Raw genomic sequence first — 24,733 nt, forward strand, 5'->3', positions numbered from 1 at the left:
TCCACAGACGTACCCCCAAATCTAGCTTGTAATTGGATCAGCTAAATTGTAGAGGGCTTCAGTTCAAAATTATTCCCCTCAACAGCGGGGCGAACGATGCTAGATCCATAACCTTCAACTGGCGGCCTAATAATATCCCAAACAGTACGATTGTCTGCCATCTATCCTAGCACCTGAAAGTTACAAAGAAAAGAGAGGAATTCAGAATTTAATAAGAAAAAAAAATTTAAAATAAAGTCTAATCTCAAGAGAAACAAAAATTTTGATATCAAAACAGTCCCCGGCAACAGCGCCAAATACTAGACCGCGTTAATCGGTGTGAATAAATTCAACTGGAAAGCGTACCAGGTTAAGTAATAATATAGTGGACAAAGGTCCAAGTGTCGAACCCACAGGGACTGTAAATATATGATTACCAAAATATATTTATTTCTACTTAATCTAGACTAATGAATAAAGATTATTCAGATTTTTAACTAATAAATAAAATTTCAATTAAAATTAAATTAATTAAAACGCAGCAGAAAACTTTAGATTACTTCAAATTTGGGAAAAGCTCGATCAAGGACTCACGTAGGTACCAGACAATTCATGTAACAAGCAGTCGATCTAAGACATCAGACTTAATCTTAATTCACGGGAATTTTCCTAATTTGTTCGAAGGACTATTTCTAGAACAATCAAACCTATTCAAATATTGATGAACTAATCTTTCGTAATTCTAATCAAACTTGAATGCATGAATAACTGTAAAAATTCAGTTTACACCCAAACCGCATAATGAAACTGAATTCTATTTCTAGTCAGTTTTACACTATGTTGACTATCAAAGTGATTGAATTCGAGACCTCCTCTGTCGACTTGGAATCGATTAACAAGCAAACAAATAACTGGCCAAGAAATTTGTAAGACAAATATAAATTCGATAATCAATAAAATCAAATCAAGTCTAAAAATCTCAAATAAACAAATGAGTTTTATACATAAATTTTCTGGCCCAATCACGTGGCCTTGATCGAAAAAGAAAACTACTCAAAAAATAAATTCATGATCAAACAAGGTTTTTAATCATGAAAAGTAAAAATAAAATAAAAGAAAGAATAAGAAATCTTCTCCCAAGCGTGTAGCCTGTAGCCGCCTCTGAAAATCTGGAACTGGAACCCTTATTCTGATGCTAAAAAATATATTTATAGGTCCCAAATATTAAAAAGATAAAATCCTTCCCGAGCAAGAATTTTCCAAAAATAAAACTCTGGTCCTGCGGCTCGCTAGAGCGAGCATAGGGTCTCGCTCGAGCGAGCACTCTTTTGTCCCGAAAAATTAAAATCACGTCTCGCTTGCTCGAGCGAGCACCACCTCTCGCTCGAGCGAGCATGTTTCTGCCGGAAGAAAAACACAGCGCAGACTTCCTTGCGCGATTGCCCTTGCTCTTGCGCGTTAGCGCTTCTCCCATGCGCCAATCTCTTCTTTTGCGCTAAAGTTTAGTGCGATTGCTCCAAGTCTTGCGCCAACCACAAGCCTCAAGCGCGATTGCGCTTCCAGCCGCTGTTCCCATCCTTTTTTGCGCATCATCCAAGCGCTGAACTCAAGCCTTGATGCGTGATTGCGCTTCCAGCTACGCCAACCTTCTTCCCATCTGCTTTCTTTTGCACAGCACCACAGCTGCTTGCTTTCCCTTGTGCTTGTTCGCTGTTCGTCATCTTTGTTCCTTCATTGTGTAGCAGCTTCGAGCTTCTTCTTCTTGCAGCAGCCCATCTTGCAGCGTTCTTCACCAAAAGCGCATCATCTTCCTTCGCTGCTCATAGTCCTCTTTCCAACTTTCTCGAGAATCCGAGTTTTGAGTATTTTTCCTACAAAAATACCGAGGAGAGTGAAATACACACGCAAGCATAAATAATAAATAAAATACACAAAGACACAAATAATGAATGCAAATTAAACATAAAATCATAACAAAAATATGCATACAAAATGCACTTATCAGTTGTCTGTTCCCTTCACATACACCGACTATCATCATGAAAGTTGCCAATTGCTCTTCAACAATCACACTTCTTGTGGGTTTCAGGCCATAATTATTCACTAAAATTCCACATAACTCAAAAAAGACCTCTTTATGCATTCTAAAGGATTGGTAACATCGGTGAGGATTTCCATTCAAGATAGATATTAACGAAACCCATCCACTATATTCACGGTCATAACATGGAGACTTATGCAAATATTTCTCATAATATATTGTTGCTCCAACTGCAAACACAGATAACAATTTTTTTCTCCTCTTAGTGAGTGGGTTTGAACCCGTACCTTCGATGTTTTCATTGTTCATAATGTCATCTAACTCTTCAGAACCTGATGAAGAAGAAAGAGAATTCAATATGCTGTTTGAGTCACTGTTTGATTCACTATCTGACATTTGCAAGTTTTCTGAAAAATTTAAGAGTACCATTCAATTTCATTCCTTCATTGTTGATATAATAAAGTAAGCAAAAAAAGAATGTTCAAAGTAATATGATTTGTAAATAAGGTTGCCATATGCCATATGCAATCAATTAAGACAAAAGAAGTCTCCCAACACGTTTCACTCATGTCAACATTAACAACTCCATACAAACATGAAAACAAAAGAAGTCTGCAATACAAGTTTTTTTAACAGTGCTGCCCTCAACATAAGATATCCAAAAGAAAAACTTTGTTTAAATCCTATTCTGTGGAGATCTCGGGTTGCAAATCTCATCTTAGGGCAATTAACCTCGGGTTGCTAATCTCATATTAGGGCAATTAACGATTAATAAACCATTAATCAAGTGTTTAAAAGAATACTCAAACCAAATAAATTTTTTTTTTTTAAACTTGGACCTCGCTCGATCGGTGAAGTCTTACCGATCGAGCGGGCTAAGAAATCACAATTCTCGGGTCTGAATATAATTTGGCCTCGCTCGATCGGTCAACTTCTGCCAATCGAGTGGACAAGAAAATCCAAATTCTCTGTTTGAAAAAAACAGGCCTCGCTCGATTGGTGAACTCTTGCCGATCGAGCGGCCTCCAACTCCAGAAAACTTTGCATAAATATTTTTGCTGTCAAAACCATACACTATCAATTCTTGTCACCAAAATCAATACAAGGCATGGTTTAAAAGTTCTGGAACTTGCATCAACAAATAAACAAGATCTCGAACAACAAGTCATGCATATATATACATCGAACGATTCATTCAAAGGTTAATAGAAAGCATAACTATCTCAAATTCCATACAATACTTCAAACCAACAAGTTCTAAGGTTCTATGCTTCTAAATTTCACAAGACTTCATCTACAACCCGAGTCCTCACGTGCTAGACTCTCTCCCAGCTGTCAATAACGTCGATGATCAGCTCCTGCTCTCTCTGTTGTCATGCACACATACAAAACAAGACAACAGCCGGATAAAATCCGGTGAGAAACGATTCTCAGTATAACCAACATATAGAAAGCGCTAAATAAATCACATCGTCTCAATTTAAACTCGACTCAACAAATAGAGTAATTTAACGCTTCAAATACGAATTGATTCACATAACTTCGAGGCCATCAAGATTCATAACTGATCTTGACATGGATATCCATCTAACGAGTTCGTAATCGACTCGCAAATAAGGTTAACAGTAACCTTGGCATAGAATCAATTCAATATAGCATCATATCAACTCAAATTTAAAAATCCACTACCTGAGATGGATCGACAACATCACAATCAAATCAAAAACATAAACAAGTATGTGGTTTTTGCGGGCCAACTCAATAATAGTCATTCTTGAGTTTCAAAGTCCCTACTTCGCAATGTCGTCATTATACCTTCATTATTATCGATTCTGGAATCTTCAAATCTGAAAGATACATCAAATACACAAATATCAAACTTTATTCCAATCTATTGTATCAAAATTGAGTCGAAAACATCATAAGATCGTCAATCGATCGCATTTCAAACCTCAATCAACCTTCTTCGGTTCAAAGTCGTTGTCTCGAGTCGTTGGCCTTCCAAACTCAACTGAAACTGAAGAATAAAATTCTATAACATTCACATCATCAATATAAGTGTTTCAGCTTAGCTATCGAATATCAAAATAGTCCAAAAACTCGATTAAACAGCGTAGCGATTGAAAATCGGTAACCGACGTAATCCCAAAACCATTTCTAACTTCATTTCAATCATTCAGACAACATATATCAGATAATATCTCATCAAAATCTTCATAATATCAGCTATAAACAACAATCATAAGCTGGAATTCATGCTTGGACACATTCCATATAAACTCCTCAATCCGATTTCGAGATAGAATCGCATAAACGTCAATAAACGTAATCAAAAGCTTAAACTCTGATTTTTGTAACAAACTGATTTTGAAATCCATAAAACACAACATAAAACTTACACGAGATCGAAGCCCTCATCGTAAGGATTCCAGAACAATTTACGGAATCGAAATCGGATAACCGGAGCAAAAGTTACGAGGATTTAAAGATCAAAGCAAATGAAGAAAATTGCTCTCGGCTTTGCTCTGTTCAAGTTTGCTGAATTGAAAAGAAAAATTACACGTGCACATGCTGAGTACTCAAATAATATCTGATAACTTTCAACCAATATTGCAATTTAGCCCCTCAAGTCTTCAATAATTGCAATTTGGTCCTCGGCCCTTATTTTAATTCAATTGCAATCCTAAATAATTTAAGAATATTAGAATTTAAATCAAAACTCTAAATATTCCCAAATTAAATATACTTGAATTAAAATCAAATTAAGTTCGGATTAATATTAATTAATCTCGGGCCTTACATTTCTCCCCCACTAAGACATGAGTTCGTCCTCGAATTCATAAACAGTGTAGATATGCAGACTGCATGCTCATAAGAATAAAGAATAACTGAAAACTGAATAAGAACTCACATCAGTGAAATAGGTAAGGAAATCGTTGTTTCATATCTTCTTCGACTTCCCACGTCGCCTCTTCAACTCCGTGTCGACTCCATTGAATCTTCACCAATGGAATGGTCTTCGTTCGGAGTTGCTTTGTCTTCCTATCGAGAATCTTAATAGGTTGTTCGAAATAACTAAGAGTATCATCCAACTCAGCTTCATCAGAACGAATCACATGAGATGCATCAGATATATACTTCCTCAACATCGATACATGAAAGACATCATGTATTCCAGATAAAGACATAGGAAGAGCGAGTCGATAAGCTAGATTGCCTATCTTCTCGAGAATCTCATATGGCCCAATATACCTCGGAGATAATTTTCCTCATTTACCAAATCAAACGGTGCCTCTGAACGGTGAAATCTTCAGAAACACTTTATCTCCCTAATCAAAAGATAATGGTCGTCGTCGTATATTCACATATCTGGTCTGTCTGTGCTGTGCTGTTCTCATTCTCTGCTGTATCAGTTTCACCTTCTCAGTCATCTGTCTGATCATATCTGAACCTAACTCAGGTACCTCAGAAACATCATCCCAATACAAAGGCGATCGACACTTCTTCCCATATAATGCTTCAAATGGTGCCATCTCTATACTCGTCTGATAACTGTTGTTATACGAAAATTCCACGAGTGGTATAGAATTTTGCCATGTAACACCAAAATCAAGTACTACAGCTCTGAGCATATCCTCAAGCATCTGAATAGTTCGTTCAGATTGACCGTCAGTTTGAGGATGATAAGTAGTACTCAAATGTAAGCGCGTACCTAAAGCTTCCTATAGGCTATGCCAAAAGTGCGAAGTAAACCTTGGATCTCGGTCAGATACAATCGACTTTGGCACACCATGTAGTCTTACCACTTCTCGAATATAGAGATCCGCCATTTGATCATGACGATAAGTCATTCGGTAAGGAATAAAGCACGCAGATTTCTTCAATCTGTCGATGATCACCCAAACAGCATCGCATCCTCGAGATGATCGTGGTAACTTCGTTACAAAGTCCATGGAAATGTGGTCCCATTTCCATTCAGGAATCGATAAACTCTGTAATAAGTCACCTGGTTTCTTTCTTTTAGCCTTCACCTGTTGGCAATTCAAACATTTAGATACAAATTCAGTCACATCAGACTTCATTTGTTTCCACCAGTACTGATTCTTCAAGTCATTGTACATCTTTCTGCCTCCAGGGTGAACACTAAAGCGACTGCAATGGGCTTCTTTCAAAATATTCTGTCTCAAGTCTGCAATATTGGGAACAACTATTCGGTTATTCACATACAAGATATCATCATCACTAACCTTGTACTCAGACTGATGTCCTAATCGGATCATTTCAATCAATTTCTGCACATTCTGATCGGCTTTCTGCGCTTCTCTAATACGAATCAGCAATTCTGGCTCAGCACTGATTGCATACAGTCTCATCGGCCTTCTATCTATCTCAAATACATACCAAAAAATATAACAATCTTCAATCAAATTAGATACACCTACAGTAGACAAAGACAGAGCACAAACCTTTCTACTCAGGGCATCCGCTGCTGCATTTGATTTTCCCGGATAATATTTGATTTCACAATCAAAATCCTTCAATAAATCAAGCCATCGTCATTGTCTCATATTCAATTCGGATTGTGAGAACAGATACTTCAGACTTTTGTGATCAGAAAAGATTTCAAACTTCTCGCCATATAAGTAATGTCTCCAGATCTTTAATGCAAAAACAATTGAAGCCAATTCAAGATCATGAATCGGATACCTGACTTCATGTGGTTTTAGTTGTCGAGAAGCATAAACGACAACATGTTCTTTCTGCATTAAAATACATCCCAAAACCTGGTGAGAAGCATCACAATAAACAACAAAATCACCAGTACCTGTAGGGATTTTCAAAACCGGCGTTGTAGTCAATCTCTTCTTGAGTTCGATAAAACTTCTTTCACACGCCTCAGACCAAATAAATGGTGCATTTTTCTGTGTAAGCTGTGTAATAGGCTTCGCTATTGATGAAAAATCTCGAATGAATCGACGTTAATAACCAGCTAAGCCCATAAAACTTTGAATTTCTGGCACAGATGTCGGTCTGCCAATTGATCACAGCTTCAACCTTACTCGGATCAACTGAAATGACATCTCCTGAAATTATATGACCAAGAAAAACAACTCTCTGCAACCAAAATTCACATTTGGATAACTTGGCATACAATTTCTCTCCTCTTAATGTTATCAGTACAATTCGGAGATGATCAGCATGTTCACATAGATTCTTAGAGTATATCAAAATATCATCGATAAAAATAATCACAAAGTAGTCTAAATATCTTTGAAATACTCTATTCATCAATCCCATAAAAACTGCTGGTGCATTCGTTAAACCAAAAGGCATGACTATGAATTCATAATGGTCATACCTGGTTCTAAATGCAGTCTTAGGAATGTCTTCGTCTCTAACTCTCAATTGATGATATCCGAATCGTAGATCAATCTTCGAATATACTGACGACCCCTGCAATTGATCAAATAAATCATCGATACGAGGTAAATGATAGCGATTTTTACCGTTGCTTTGTTTAATTGCCGGTACTCAATACATAATCTCATCGATCCGTCTTTATTTCTTACAAATAATACTGGAGCACCCCACGGGGATACACTCGGTCTGATATATCCTTTGGCCAACAAATATTCAAGTTGGTCTTTCAGTTCTTTCAGTTCAATTGGTGCCATTCGGTAAGGTGCTTTTGATATCGGCTGAGTACCTGGCATCAAATCAATACCAAAGTCTACTTCACGGTACGGTGGTAATCCTGGAATCTCATCAGGGAATACATCTGCAAACTCATTCACCACCGATATATCAGTCAATTTCAGACCAGTCTTCAGTATATCAACTGCATAGATCAGAAATCCCTCTGCTCCCTTCTGTAACAAATCAGTCATAGCAATAACAGAGATCAAGGGAATTTTAGATCTAGCACCCTTACCATAAAATTTCCATTCGTCAGCCATCACTGGTCTGAACCTCACTATCTTCTGAAAACGGTCAACTGTTGCTCTGTACTTGGTTAACACATCAATATCGATTATACAGTCAAAATCAGATAAACCAAGAACGATACAGTCAAGCTCAACTTCATTACCTTCGTACTGTAGTACACAATTTCTAACAGACTTCACTGATACTATATATTTTCCCAACGATGAAGATATAGACACTACAGTAGTTAATGACTCAACAGGAAATGAATACAACATAACAAATTGTTCAGATATGAAGGTATGCGACGCACTAGTATCAAAAAAGACATAGGCAGGATAACCAGAAAGAAAACAGTTACCTGCAATCACATCATCTGGTGCTGCTTGTGCTTGCTCCTCTGTCAATGCAAACACTCGTGCTTGTTGCCTCGGAGGTTGATTCATCGTCTGACCTCCTCCTCTACTCTGTGCTGCAGGCTGTGGTTGAAAAGAGTGAACAGAAGATGTAGATTGACCCACCGGTCTCGATGATCCAGTACCCTGTGCACCCTCAGAACCTCGTTGTGGACATACTCTCGCAAAGTGTCCCATCTTGTTGCAAATGTGGCAACTGCCAAACACACCTCGGCATTGATCATTAGTATGGCGACCACCACACTTGGTGCAATACACATCAGACCTCTGTCCAGCTCTAGACTGTCGGGAACTACCTGAACTAGAAGAGCTACTACCACCAGATCTCTTGAATTGTTTGCTCTTGCCCTTGAAGAAACTTTTCTTTCCACTGCTGCTACCTCCAGCTTCAAATCAAGGTGGTGGAATCTGTGGCTGCTCTTGGGGCTGTCTCACTGGTTGTGGCACAAACTGTGCTCCTCGTTGTTTCAATATCCCTGCTTCTGCACCCTTTGCTCGATTCAGATCATCGGCAAAGGTATTCGGTCTTCCCGAATTCACAAGTGTAAACACATCAGGATTCAAGCCATTGATGAATTGATCGGCTTGAGCTTCATCACTAACAGCAATATGTGGAGAAAACTTCAACAGGCTAGTGAATTTTGCAACATATTCCTCAATATTTAGCTGTCCCTGTTGTAAACTTGCAAACTCTGCTCCTTTGTCCTTGCGATAAGACACAGGAAAGAAACGCTGATAGAAAGCAGTTCGAAATACAGACCAGGTAATAACAGTACCTTGGTTTTCCAATGCTCTCTTCGTCGCTATCCACCAACTCTTGGCAAGGCCATGCAGTTGATGAATTACCAGTCTCACGCGACGATCATCTGTATAATCAATGGACTCGAATAACTGCTCAATATCTTCCAACCAGTTTTCGCACTCCAAAGAATTCTCAGTTCCTTGCAACTTCATTGGTTTGAATGATTGGAATCGTTTCAGAAGTTTTTCCATCGGATTAGATCACTGAACTCATCAGTAGAAGTACTACCTTGTCCATGTTTAGACACTGTCAATGGGACCTGTGCAGCATTTGTCTGTTCAGGCTGATTCATGGCCAATGTCTGTCTAACTCTTGGTGCTGGTCGGGGAGGCATATCTGATAATCAAACAGATTAGTGTACAGTTCAATCTCAAATAGAACAAGTCCGTTGCAGTCCACAATGCCTTCTCAAAAGATCGAGTTCTGATTCATACTCATTCAATACATGCTATTACTTCAATCAAATAATCAGATAGCATGTAATTCAAAACATTGTATAACATATTCTTCGCAAATTATCACAGCATCACGTGACAATTTAACATCTGTAAACAATGAATCAGATACCATACAAATATGAATGCAATAAATAAATCAGATTAGAAGACTCGATCTACCCCGCTCATCTATTCTCAGTCCAAGAAACTTATGTTCTGATACCAACTATTGTGGGGACCTCGGGTTGCTAATCTCATCTTAGGGCAATTAACCTCGGGTTGCTAATCTCATATTAGGGAAATTAACGATTAATAAACCATTCATCAAGTGTTTAAAAGAATACTCAAACCAAATAAATTTTTTTTTTTAAACTTGTACCTCGCTCGATCGGTGAAGTCTTACCGATCGAGCGGGCTAAGAAATCACAATTCTCGGGTCTGAGTATAATTTGTCCTCGCTCGATCGGTCAACATCGGTCAACTTCTGCCGATCGAGCGGACAAGAAAATCCAAATTCTCTGTTTGCAAAATACAGGCCTCGCTCGATCGGTGAACTCTTGCTGATCGAGCGGCCTCCAACTCCAGAAAACTCTGCATAAATATTTTTGCTGTCAAAACCATACACTATCAATTCTTATCACCAAAATCAATACAAGGCATGGTTTAAAAGTTCTGGAACTTGCATCAACAAATAAACAAGATCTCGAACAACAAGTCATGCATATATATACATCGAACGATTCATTCAAAGGTTAATAGAAAGCATAACTATCTCAAATTCCATACAATACTTCAAACCAACAAGTTCTAAGGTTCTATGCTTCTAAAGTTCACAAGACTTCATCTACAACCCGAGTACTCACGTGCTAGACTCTCTCCCAGCTGTCAATGACGTCGATGATCAGCTCCTGCCCTCTCTGTTGTCATGCACACATACAAAACAAGACAACAGCCGGATAAACTCCGGTGAGAAACGATTCTCAGTATAACCAACATATAGAAAGCGCTAAATAAATCACATCGTCTCAATTTAAACTCGACTCAACAAATAGAGTAATTTAACGCTTCAAATACAAATTGATTCACATAACTTCGAGGTCATCAAGATTCATAACTAATCTTGACATGGATATCCATCTAACGAGTTCGTAACCGACTCGCAAATAAGGTTAACAGCAACCTTGGCATAGAATCAATTCAATATAGCATCATATCAACTCAAATTTAAAGATCCACTACCTGAGATGGATCGACAACATCATAATCAAATCAAAAACATAAACAAGTATGTGGTTTTTGCGGGCCAACTCAATAATAGTCATTCTTGAGTTTCAAAGTCCCTACTTCGCGATGTCGTCATTATACCTTCGTTATTATCGATTCTGGACTCTTCAAATCTGAAAGATACATCAAATACACAAATATCAAACTTCATTCCAATCTATTGTATCAAAATCGAGTCGAAAACATCATAAGATCGTCAATCGATTGCATTTCAAACCTCAATCAACCTTCTTCGGTTCAAAGTCATTGTCTCGAGTCGTTGGCCTTCCAAACTCAACTGAAACTGAAGAATAAAATTCTATAACATTAACATCATCAAGATAAGTGTTTCAGCTTAGCTATCGAATATCAAAACAGTCCAAAAACTCGATTAAACGGCGTAGCGATTGAAAATCGCTAACCGACGTAATCCCAAAACCATTTCTAACTTCATTTCAATCATTCATACAACATATATCAGATAATATCTCATCAAACTCTTCATAATATCAGCTATAAACAACAATCATAAGCTGGAATTCATGCTTGGACACATTCCATATAAACTCCTCAATCCGATTTCGAGATAGAATCGCATAAACGTCAATAAACGTAATCAAAAGCTTAAACTCTGATTTTTGTCACAAACTAATTTTGAAATCCATAAAAAACAACATAAAACTTACACGAGATCGAAGCCCTCGTCGTAAGGATTCCAGAACAATTTACGGAATCGAAGTCGGATAACCGGAGCAAAAGTTACGAGGATTTAAAGATCAAATCAAATGAAGAAAATTGCTCTCGGCTTTGCTCTGTTCAAGTTTGCTGAATTGAAAAGGAAAATTACACGTGCACATGCTGAGTACTCAAATAATATCTGATAACTTTCAACCAATATTGCAATTTATCCCCTCAAGTCTTCAATAATTGTAATTTGGTCATCGGCCCTTATTTTAATTCAATTGCAATCCTAAATAATTTAAGAATATTAGAATTTAAATCAAAACTCTAAATATTTCCAAATTAAATATACTTGGATTAAAATCAAATTAAGTTCGAATTAATATTAATTAATCCCGGGCGTTACATATTCAAAGGATGATCATCCAAAAGAGGCATTGTCATTATGGTATGACTCTCCACGTGATGCATGAGCTGAAGTCATGGAAGAAGTCCTTCGCTGCATGTCCCTTTCCATCTGATCTTGCAACCACTTTAGCCTTAAATCATCTCTCTTGATTGTTAAAAATAACTCTCTAACAGCAGGTTTCAAAAACAATCTTGTTGCATACATCCACAAGCTACCACCTTCTTCAATTCCTGACATACAATCTAAAACCTCCATGCAATCTTTGATAGTATAATTTCCTACACTATCAGTTGTCAAGCGAGATAATTGTGATTCACTCTCTATTGTATTAACCATCCGCTCAAGACACCTCGCGATTTTTTCTGCGATTGATGATTTCTTTTGCTTTTTATGACGGATGGGAGCAGAAAATGGGTTATTTCTGATGTTTCTCCTAGATAAACCACTCTCCATGTTGGTTTGTTGTGTGTCATTTGTTTCAGTAGTATAGTCAATATCGGGTCCATTAACCTCACCGGAATGTATATTGATGTCATCTTCATGCTCATCTTGTAAGTGTGATGGCAAAATTCCAGAGCTGGGAGCCCACTCACTATTCCCTTCAGCTACAACATCTGAAAATAATAAATCTTGATCATGTACTAGCAAAGGTCCTCTCTCTTTAAACTTGGCAGCTTCAGGGCGTGCCTAATAAAAATATAAAATCATGTAATTGTGTGTTAAATAAACAAATAGTAATAAAAACATAAAATCACTTAATCTTGTTTTGAATAAACAAATGCTCACCTGTATCTTTCGTTGCCACCACTCAGGAGTCGCATCCACAGTTCCTTTTTCGTGATTCCAACGTAGTCCAGTCTCTCCTCTCAATAATGTCTTCCAAATACTCCATTCTTTCTTCAAGTTATCCCAACGATTTTTCAATTGTATCTTTGAATACTTACGACTCGTACGTGCTTCAAATTTACGAACCAAATTTTCCCAACCGGACTTGTTAAAGTGAGTACCGAGCCTATTCCTTGCTTGGAGCTCCTCTAAACATATTTTAATAAATACCTCAGTACTTGCACGATCCCAATTTGCCTTCCCAATACACTCAGTGATTCTCGTAGTTTGTTGTCTACTAGCATCAACACTTTGAGATGGTTGTGATAGTGGTTGTGAATACATCTGAAAATTAGTATCAGAACGTCTTGCCCAGGGCATTTGTGAATCCATGACTGCATAAAACAAGTCAAACAATGAGGCCGAATGCATTAAAGTATTTGGTAAAAAAAACATGCGAGAAAAACAATTAGTTAAACGTGTAAACATTGAAGTTATTTTTGTTATATATTACAGAAAGTTAAAACTTAATATTTACAGAAAGCATGTATCTTTTATTATCTTGCTCCTAAAGTATAGGTCTCACGCTGGCATGCAGTGGCACCACTTCTCTTTTTATAATAAATGAGATGATTGTGTATTAAGCTTATCAGAAAGTAATGACTAGTTCTTAAGAGGTATGATCCAATAGATAGCTACGATTCCAAATCTTGATTTAATCAATTGTGTATTAAGCTTATCAGAAAATAATGACACCTTCGTGAGTAACTCAAAGCCAATCCTAAAAGCACATCTTATTCACAATTCTTATAAAAACTAAAGGGCAATAAAGAATGCTAAAGATTTCCTGGATCCGACTTCACATTGAACAAACGAGATAATCATCAGTACATAATAAAGCAATGAGAGAAACAAAAATTTCAAAAAATGGAAACAAGATCTCCAAATGTTGGTGTTTAGAAATTAGAATAATAATCATTCATTGACCGTTGTAATATTAATGTAATAAAATAAATTTCTTCATGTCTAAATTTTTTAACAGCAGCACAAAGAAGCAAAGATCAGAGAAAATTTTAATGTTCACAGAAGACGGAGAAATACACACCACAGCTGGTGTGAGAAAAAGTAATGTAAAGGAATTAGGGCAGATTGGGGGCAAAATTAAATCACGGTTATGAACAAAAGGGCAATAAAGAATCATCTGGCATGTGAATTTCACAAAGAAATATTGACTGAATCAACTAACTCAACAATCTTAGCCGTCTATTTGTCTAGATGGAATAATTTTGACATATCACAACCCCAATACAGAAACACACAGACCGGCAAAAATCAGACGAATAAAATAGATATCTATAAGGATTGCATAACCTAAGGAGGACGAATCTACAATTAAGCTTTGCTTGATGTCAGATAATTACCATGCTCGAATTCGCCGCCGCTAGCTGTAGAAAATAGCCGCCCTTAGCTTCGAGAGAGGAGAATGCCCAAATCGCCGCCGCTAGCTTTGAGAGAGAATGCCCAAAAGAGGGGCATGAACACAAAAGAAAAGTGGGTGAAAAATGGGGAGGATAATTGTGGAACGTGAAAAGTTTTGTAAGGGCACAAGCGTCCCATTTTAATTTCCAACATTAATATAAAAAAGCACAAGCACAAAAAAGCATCTCAAGCTTGCTTTTGGCTTTTAATTAAAAATTTTAAAAGTTAAAGCAGAAGCAAATGTTCACAAACACTATTAAGCATTTTTGTGCATCTAGAATCTAATAAGTGATTATTAAAAGCTCCACCAAAAACTCCTTTATTGTTTTAGCGTTAGACTCTATTTTCATTTTAGTTTGTAAAGACAGTTTGATTCGAGTTTTATGAAAGACAATGTAATTTCAATCTATAAATAAAAAAACTGATTTTTTTTTTTAAATCTGTACTTATGACATTGTTTTCGAATTAATGATTTGAGAACAATGTCGGTGTTCATCGCCCGGGTGGGGGTGAAAAGAATAATCCCACAAACTTATTCAAACTTACGAGTTCGATGATCTTTTTTTCAAAAGGAGGATAAATATTCTTCTGTTGAAGCTTTGAATGGTTCAGTTTGAAAATTCGAAAGTCTGGTCAACTATATATGGAGGCAAGACTACTCCCTTTATTTGTATTGTCTAACTATTATACTATACTAATTAAATTGTTTTTGAAACTGTATTATTGTAGTAAAAAGGTTGAAATTCAAAATGTTCATTCGTCTGACCTTTTCTTGCTTGCGTGTGATTCGTCTTCTGAATTATATTTGTAGTCGTACCATTTTCTCTCTGACTTTAGGTTAATTAGCTACAACCATTATTCTTTACCAAAATATAATATTACTACACAGTCTTTGATTTTTTTGACTTCAATTACTCCTGTAGCAACTGTTGAATCGCGTAATTTATGTGGTTTTCCGGCGAAGAACTTTGATGAAAATCCTCTCGGCGATGACGAGTGACAATAAATTTAACGACGATCGCTGATATTCAATAACTGTTGGAAGAATAATTCAAGACAAACAAAAATCTATATTTTTTGGAAGAAACGACGGACAGAGCTAAGATTTTTGTATAGGGTTGAATGTATATATAGCATAAAAAAATAAGAGATATGAATATAGAAAATAATTAAATGAAATATATTTTAAAAAATGACCTAAAATATAGCAAATCTATTATATCTATATCTATCTATCTATCTACCTATCTATATTATAAAAGATGAGTAGGTTATAGTAACTACCTTAAGAACATCAAAATAATTTATTTTAAAATTATTCTTTTCTACCCAATATTTCACTTAAAAACTTTTCACTAAAATTAATGATTTGCTTTTTAAAAAAAACTTTTCTCTCATTTTTCACTAGTAATTATAATGCAATTGTAGCGTGTAGCGTTAACCTAGTCATTTAATGCACATTTGAAATGAACCATCAATTTCCCTAACTAGTGAGCTCCACCCATATGAACGCTTGTTTATTCAGGGAATTTGATCGAGTACGATGTGTGTTGAATTAAATATATTATTTTATATAAAACTTTTGTGAGATGGTTTCACGAGTACATTTTGTTAACTTGATCACGTTAATATTTTTTAACTTCAATTAATTTGAAAATAATATTTATTTTATTTATTTATTTATTTATTCATAACATTATTACGTTCCTAAAGTGTCCGGAAGAGTCTGGAAAAGTCTACCTACTCGATCCAACGATCCAGTGTACCTTTTCATTTGAACCAATGTGTCACTAGGCTTATCGCTGAAGGTTGTGTTCCTTCTTTGAAACCGGTGTTCATTATGAATAATCCTCCGGTCCGCATTGTTCTCGTTTTCCATCTGCATCCTTTCTTCATCATATATATTTGAAAGTTCTGCGTATTTGAGTTCATCGGTATCAAGAGATTCATTGTGCTACGCTTTATTGATCATAGTCGTTGTATCTTACGGACGATTGTTATCACCGTTATAGCATTGTGATACGGGAAAATTTCGTCTTGCGGACAAAGAGTTTACTCTTATCTCGACTTATCATATTCTGTTGTCTTCTTCCATATCCAAAACACCACAATTTTAATAACGGGTTTGACCCGTCTCATGGATAAAAATCTGTGACACCATCTCACAGATGTCTATCTTTTATTTTATTGTTGGGTTGTAAAGTTATATATTGATCATTTAAGCATGTTAGATCATGTCCGAGTTGGTGAAGTAGGTAAGCATTCAATTCTCTCTACTAATATCTTCTTGGGCAAGCCTATCATACATGACTTGTCCAGTGTGATTTATGTGGCTATTCTGATATGGGCGACTGTGTTAGTCAGAGATTTATCCAAATGCACACTGAAAAATAAGGACTTCGGATTCCTATGTATAAAAAATTATTTACATTCCACTTAACGAATAAAATTTAGTCGTGTATATAACAATATAAAATTGAAAGTAAAATAAATAATATCATTCATATTCGTATCCTGTCAAACATTGTTGATATATGTGAAAATGGAAATTTTCATAAGTCTGTTTTTCTTTTTATAATTTTGGATATTTATGTTTTAAAATTGAATCAGATTATTTACAAATTTTTACATTTTTAGTAATTTTAGGATTTTTGTTTTTGAAAGTAGTAATATATCAATGCACATGCGAAGTCATGTCAGAGGAAAAAACAAAATTTTCAATAAACAAAACAAAACTAGGGCTGACAAAAAATATTGAAATGTCGTCATACCGCTTTTACCGTACCGAAAAAAAACCGAATATATCGAAAATTTCGGTATACCGTAAATTTCGGTACGGTATGAAATTTTCGGTATCGGTATCGGTATCGGTATAAGATTTTTGAATTTTTGGTATTTCGGTATACCGAAAAAAATCGGTATGTATACCGATATTTTTTTAAAAAAAAAACAGTATACAAAAATTGTTATACACGGTATCATACCGATACCGTACCGAATTTTGATATTCGGTACGGTATCGGTATGGATTTATGTCATACCAACGGTATCGAAAATTTTGGTATCGAAATTTTCGGTACAGTATGCGGTATACCGTACCGAACCACCCCTAAACAAAACAAAACAAAAACCAGTGGAATAAAATTACCGAACTGTTTGTAAATTATTCGGAGCTCGGCTCAGTCTTAAGGTTATCGAGTCGAGCCCAAGCTTGATTTCGAGCTCGAAAATTTTATCGAGACAAGCTCGAACTTAAGGATATTTGACTCGTGAGCTCGCGAACATCTTCGTTGATAGGCTCGCGAGCTCAATCTCTGCTCGTTTAGATGGCTCGCAAACTCGCCCATAGTTATGTTGTGAGATATTTAGTAATGAATTTTATGATGTGGTTATTTTTAGGAAAAATTGCATATATCACCCCTGTGAAATCCCGAGTTTGCTAATAACTCCCTATGAAATTTTTTTAAGCTAATAACCCCCTGTGATTCAAAATTTGTAGCATACACACCCTTTCCAGTTAAAAATTGACAAAAATACCCTTACTTAAATAAATAATTAAATTAATTTTGTTTTATAATTTTATATTTAATTGAGTAAAATAATCAAATTTTATTTAAATAACTATGAAAATTATATATAATTATTTTACATAATATTTGTCATACACGAAATTTAATATTAAATTATATTATAACATTAAGGACATTTTAGTCATTTTTTAGCCAGAAGGGGGTGTATGCTACAGATTTAGAATCATAAGGGGCTTTTAGCTCAAAAATTTTTCATAGGGGATGATATATGCAATTTCCCCTTATTTTTATTTGGAAGTTAGATATAGTATGTTGGGATGTTTCATGATGTACTGAGTTTATGTTTTTTTAGTTGTTAGGTTTGTGTTTTTGTTATTTATAAAAAAATTTACTCTTTAATATCTGGGTTTAGAATTAATTTATATAGAAACATTCTATTGTATGCTCGAACTCAATTTTATTTTTAGCGAGATCGAATAAACCTCAAACTCGAACTAATTAAGTTGTATATCTGACGAGCTCGAAAAAAATCTCGTTTAAAAGATCTGAAGTCGAGCCAGACTCGTTAAATATGATAAACGAACTATTAATGAATCATGCTCGAGCCAAGCTCAATCTTTAATATATTAAATGAGCCAAGCTCGAGTCTCATGACAAAAGCTTTAATCGAGCATATATATATATATATATATGTATATATATATATATATAATTTTGATCACCTGCATCCTAGGGTGCAGGGTTTTTCGCCGGGTTTTAGTGTAAAAAAAATACTAAAACCCGGTACCGGATTTTAGTGGTCGCACACGAAAAACCCTGTACCCTAGGGTGCAGGTGATCATTACTGTATGTATATATATATATATATAACAAGCGGAGTTCGAGCCTGATATTGTTCGGGTCGGCTCATTTACATCATTGAAATAATAACATAGACAACCAAATCATAAAAATTCAAACATATAAGACCGAAATTGTAAAAAATTGTCTCGCTTGTTACCGAGTTTTCGAAAATATGGCTGAAATCAATTCAATTAAGCTCACATTAAATCAAAAACATATTTCTCGACCTAAACTCAACCGAACTTTAAATTTGGATTTGAATATAATAAATAACAAACCTTACTCGTGAGAGAAATAAATGCAAAAGTACCATCTTTTTTGCTCCAACGCTATATATTTAATTATGTTTTCATAATGAGAAATTTCTATTATTTAATTATTATTACTACATATCATAATGTATTTATTAATATATTATATTTGATGTAACCTAATAAAGCAAATACCTGAATTATGAAAATTCAAGGGTTACAAGACTGTCTATATTGGTTTTGCAGACGTCATTCATGCGGACCCCAATTACATAATAGTGGATCTTCACCTACGTCACGAAATGAGTTTCAGAACCATCGGAGAGTGTCCGGTGGAAACCCTTCGTTGCTGAAGTTAGGTTTACCCAAAATCAGAGAAATAATGAAATATTTTGAGAGCAACACTCTTGATATTACTTATTATTTTATAATTATAAAATATAATATATTAAATCAAAATTTCCAATCCTGTATATACATTATTGGGTTTTGATAATTTTTGTCATTTAGTTATTTTATGGGTAAATTCGCATTCAGTACCTAAACCCAAACACATATGCATGTTCAGTACCCTGTCAGAAAAATATTTGTTTGAACTCCCTGAGCCCACATTTTTTTCTCGGATGAAAATGAGTACAAAACATTGAAAATAAGGTACGAATATATGATATTCCAGTACAAAACATTGAAAATCTGGTACAAAAACTTAGATTTTGAGTATAAAATTAACATGAACATTTTTATTAATAAGAAAAATATGTCATTAATATTAATATTTTTAGTATTCAAAAATCATATATTTGTACCAGATCTAACACATTTCGTACTTAAAATACATATATTAGTGCTCTATTTCTGATATTTTGTACTCATTTTCATCAAAACATACAATTTGTCATTAATGTCAATATTTATCTATATATTTGAGTACTCAAAAATCATACATTTATTCAGATTTTCAATGTTTTGTACTGGGATATCATGTATTCGTACCTTATTTTCAATGTTTTGTACTGGTTTTCATCCGAGAAAAAAAATGTGGGCATAGGGAGTTTAAACAAACATTTTTTTGACGGGGGACTGAACATATATATTTGTTTGGGTTTAGATACTGAATGATACTTTACCGTTATTTTATTATCAAAAAACAGTATCCCATTATTAACTATAATTTACTCGTTCCTTTTCTGATTAGTCCGGAAACTATTTACCTGTAACCAAATATTGTTCTCTTCTATTTGAGGATGATATGAAAATTAGTTTTACAGATATTTTTGTTTTTAATTAATCCTTTTATATATTTATTTTAAAGTTATTACCCCAAAAATGAAAATCTTCCAATATGTTATTATTAAGATATTATATTTATATTGATAGGATTTAAATGTCGAAAATTGTAAAATCCTTGCTTGGACGTACCATCTTACACATTTATTTTCGTGAAACCATCAACGAATCAGTTTTTGCCAATATTGCTCTTGCTAACGGCTGTATCAATGTTTGGCCTGGTCATATTCAAATGTAATTACTCTTAATTTGGTTTAATATATGCATCCCCGTTAATACGCAATAATTGTGCAATAATTATCTCTGTTGGTAGAACGATCGAACCATGACGTTTATGTAGTTATGAGTTAAAATTCAGTCCTCGTGTCAGAAAATTTTGTTTGAACTCCTAGATCCCACTTTTTTTTTCATGGATGAAAATCGGTACAAAAAGTTAAATATATAGTACTAATATATAATATTTGAGTACTAAGAGTTTCAATCTATTACAAATATTAAGATTTTGAGTATAACATTGGAACAAATTTATTAATATCAAAAGCTTATTGTACATATTGTTTATGTACAAAATAGTTATATTAAAAACACTTGTTCATTATTAATCAGTACATACATTAGTATTTTGGAAATCACAAAAATTAATAATTTGTGTGCACTAATTTAAGAAATTTGAGTACAAAATCTATTTAATTTAAGTATTGATTTATATATTTACGGCATCAATTGCCTCAAATTGAGTACAAAATCATGATTTAATTATATTTTTAGTTTTAGAGAGATGAAATATAACACAAAAAAAATTATACCAAGAAAACTTGTTTTTATATCAAATCTAAATTAGTTAGTACTGAAATTTCATATATTTGTACTTGAATTTCAATTTGTTGTACACATGACATTTTTTTTACCAATTAACTCAAAAATCATATAAATTCATTTATTTATGTTTTCTTTTATTATTTTAATTATTAACCAAAAAAGTCGCAATAACAAGGTTCCCAAAAGAAAACAAACAAACATCTAGAAAACGATTTTCAGCGTAAATTTCAACAGTAAAAGCGTAAAGGGGACACTGAGTTCCGTCATGATGACAAAAGACCCTTTGAAGTTTTGGGGTCGTGAGTGCTTGTTAGTTTGGGCGATTGCCAATACGGTTGGAGTTCTTTAAGCTGCAATAATAGTTTTCCTTTCATTTTCAAACTGCGCTTAATGTCGTTGTCGAGAACCCGCGAGTCAGGTGTAAAAATTTGCTAACGATTGATTCACCAACTTGAGACGACTTTCTGGTGGCATTATTTTATTCAATGATGATGTTTCGCGAGCATGTATTTATACGCACCAGAGGTGTTTTCAATGAGCCCAATTTGCTCATGTTTCGTATTTCTTCTCTGGTACAACAACATCTTCGTTTGTTTGTTCCTGGAACTTGTGGTTGGGTTGATTTCATTTGTCTATTTTCATATTTGGAGTACAGGTTAAAAGGGTTTGGGTTGTGATTTTATTCAAGATTGGATTTTTATGAAGCCAAGAGCTGTAAATTGTAATGGGATTTTCGAGTTGCTGTGGTTTATTTGGTTCCCGCAGAGAAAGTACTGTAATGGAAGCTCCAGGTGAGTTGGCTGTTTGTTATATTTATCAGATTTTTCCTGATTAAATGTTTATTGGGTATTTGTGTGGTGTTTGTTTGTCTTGCGCCTCCAATGCTCTTTTTACTCATTTACCTTTCTCTCACACGAGCCGATGTGATTTGCTGTCTGAATGTTGGAAAAAATAATTCGAATGTCGTGTTATTCGGTCCGTTTGTTTCGTGGTTATTGCGGCTTGATTCATCTCTGATTAAAGCTTTGACAACGCCCCATGTCAGCCTGGTAGCCCCCGGGGAACCGGCTAGGGACTGATCCGGATTGAGTTGGTGCATGTTTTGAACCTTATACAGTTGCTTACACTTGGTATTTTGTTTGCTTCTGTATGGTCAGGAGTTTATGTAAACAACGTGAGGCTGTTTTCTTATAATTCATTGAGATCAGCTACAAGGAACTTTCACCCTTCGAACAAAATCGGTCGTGGAGGTTTTGGTGAGGTCTATAAGGTGCGGTTAGTTTATAGTCATTTCTGTTTTTACCAATGCCGTGTATTGCTCTGTCACCTTTAGCTAGGAACTTAGGTCCCGTTTTTGTTCTAAAATACGTATGTACTTTCAGGGAGTTCTGAGGGACGGGACCGAAGTTGCCATCAAGAATCTTTCTGCTAATTCTAAGCAAGGGAGCAGTGAATTCTTGACAGAGATTAACATGATATCAAAAGTTCAACACCCGAACCTCGTGCAGCTCATTGGTTGTTGCATCGAGGGTCCCTATAGAAGCTTGGTGTACGAGTATTTGGAGAACAATAGTCTCGCCAGTGCCTTACTTGGTAATGTTCAGCACTTTGTATTCCTTGAAATTTGACAATGTTTAAGCTTATGTATAACAGACCACTGTCACTATACATCTCAGGCTCGAAAGCTAAACATGTGGAGCTCTGCTGGTCTAAGAGGGCAGAAATATGTATGGGTACAGCTTCTGGCCTCGCGTTTCTTCACGAGGATGCTGAGCCACGTATTGTCCATCGAGATATAAAAGCTAGCAACATTCTCCTTGATCAGAATTTCCTCCCTAAAATTGGTGATTTCGGGTTGGCAAAACTGTTTCCGGACAATGTCACCCATGTCAGCACACGAGTAGCTGGAACAATGTGAGAACTAATCTCTATTACATTTCTTTGCCCAAATCTTGAGAGTCGTGTCCGGCCCTAGACTCATAAGCTTGTGCAAGTAAGCTCAACATAACGGGCTTCACTAGCCGAGTAACCGTTATCATTATACAAAAACAATTAACCACAGTAAATGAGTTCTATACGTAATCCTACAAATTATTAACAAATGTCCCATCATACAATGTGAGGCAAGAGTGTTACAAGCCGAGCTTGTAATCCACGCCCACCATAATATATTTGACGGTTTTCCTTTGTGCTTTTAGTTATTATATTTGTCTCCTATACTGCAGGGGTTATCTAGCTCCTGAATATGCATTATTACAGCAACTCACAAAGAAGGCAGATGTGTATAGTTTTGGGGTGCTCATACTCGAAATCATAAGTGGGAGAAGCAGTAGTCGAGCTGCTTTTGGCCAGGACTTGTTGCTTCTTCTTGAATGGGTACAATTAGTTCATGAATCAAGGCCTATGTTTACGAAATTATATACTTCTGTACAGAGACTATTTGGCATTACATCCATAAACTTATGTATCTGATCTTTCCATGTTGTGGCAGACTTGGAAACTGTTGAGTGAAGGTAGGCTTGAAGAAATCGTTGATCCGGAATTGGTAGATTATCCAAAGAATGAAGTATTAAGGTTCGCCAAAGTCGCCCTCTTCTGCACTCAGGCAGCCTCTCACCAAAGACCCGACATGAAACAAGTGGTGAAAATGCTGTCAACCGAAGTGAAGATCAACGACAAGTTGTTATCTGAACCGGGATTGTACAAAACTGGTGCATCTTCCATGGGATCGTGTGATGGTTGTTCCGAGACTTCGTCCTCTCGAAGGAAGAAAGGCAAACAGTCTGCAACTCCTCGCACCACTACTTATATTCAACAGCCTACTACACAGATGCTTCCCAGATGACTCATATATCAGGATTTTTGCACCATTTTTTTTGTTGAACAATATCCTCTCAGCTACGTGTTGCCTTGCCGGGGAGATTTTTATACCAGTTAAATATACCACTTACAATCATGTGTAGATTTTTACCATTTAAATTAATTATACCATATGTGTATATTTGTACAATTCAAATTAATTAAACATAAACATATGGATCGGTGTATTTTGATAAAAGTCTCCTACAATACACATGATTCTCTCTCCACAGCAGAGCCTTTGACCCGTTTCTTGTACTAATCAATATGAACATTTCCATTCTTTTTAATTTAACCATTCAATATGACGAATAATCACTTTTATTGCAACTAAGGGGGATTCTCTATAATTTTTCTTCCCATATTTCAAAATTATCTGTACCTAAGCCGAAAGTGCAGGGGCAGATCCAAGAAAATGGAACAATAGAAGTTGAATTTTTAATGGGGATAATTTGGTACTGGCTTCCTGTAAATTTCAATTTCAAATTCAAAAAATGACTCCAAATATTGTACTACGGATAAGACCATTCCCGTTTGGTAGGGCTGATCTCCATTTTGCATTGCATTTCATTCCAAGCTTCTGTAATCGCATATCTCCATTTATTTACTAGTATTTCCAATAAATGCATATTTATATATCATTAAATTTAATGATTTCCTATATTTTAATTAAAATTTTAGTTATTTTTTAGTTTGAAAATAGTAAAAATTTAATAATTAATATAATAATAAATAAATTTTATAATGTAACTAATTTAATAATTAATTTAATTACTATTCATCATATTTTAATTATTAGTAATTATTAAATTTTTATTTATTTAACAGTAATATTATAATTGTTACTAATTAAATTTAACATTAAAATTAATATACAAATTATATAA

General features: G+C 35.1%; 2 protein-coding genes across 4 annotated transcripts; one reads left to right on the forward strand and one right to left on the reverse strand.

Annotated features, from left to right (window-relative positions):
* Window positions 1-11,957: 11,957 nt before the first annotated feature.
* LOC140893182 (L10-interacting MYB domain-containing protein-like) lies at window positions 11,958-14,293 on the reverse strand. Of its 3 annotated transcripts, none has more exons than XM_073302248.1 (3): window positions 14,150-14,293; window positions 12,740-13,173; window positions 11,958-12,640 (listed from the first exon to the last, which is right to left on the reverse strand). In XM_073302248.1, exons 2-3 carry the CDS (start codon window positions 13,169-13,171, stop codon window positions 11,966-11,968), a joined length of 1,107 nt encoding a protein of 368 aa, XP_073158349.1. In that variant the 5' UTR covers window positions 13,172-13,173; window positions 14,150-14,293; the 3' UTR covers window positions 11,958-11,965. The 3 variants fall into 3 exon arrangements, with proteins under 3 accessions (XP_073158349.1, XP_073158347.1, XP_073158350.1); XM_073302246.1 differs by having other exon boundaries at window positions 14,200-14,290; XM_073302249.1 differs by lacking the exon at window positions 14,150-14,293 and having other exon boundaries at window positions 12,740-13,183.
* A 6,981-nt stretch (window positions 14,294-21,274) lies between these two features.
* Window positions 21,275-24,047, forward strand: LOC140891854 (cold-responsive protein kinase 1-like). Its single transcript, XM_073300518.1, has 7 exons — window positions 21,275-21,559; window positions 21,643-21,778; window positions 22,145-22,257; window positions 22,370-22,580; window positions 22,664-22,901; window positions 23,213-23,363; window positions 23,479-24,047. The coding sequence occupies exons 2-7, from the start codon at window positions 21,712-21,714 to the stop codon at window positions 23,830-23,832; spliced, it is 1,134 nt and encodes a 377-aa protein (XP_073156619.1). The 5' UTR covers window positions 21,275-21,559; window positions 21,643-21,711; the 3' UTR covers window positions 23,833-24,047.
* Window positions 24,048-24,733: the final 686 nt, after the last annotated feature.

The sequence above is a fragment of the Henckelia pumila genome, chromosome 3 (assembly GCF_033568475.1).
Source record: "Henckelia pumila isolate YLH828 chromosome 3, ASM3356847v2, whole genome shotgun sequence".
Taxonomy (NCBI): domain Eukaryota; kingdom Viridiplantae; phylum Streptophyta; class Magnoliopsida; order Lamiales; family Gesneriaceae; genus Henckelia; species Henckelia pumila.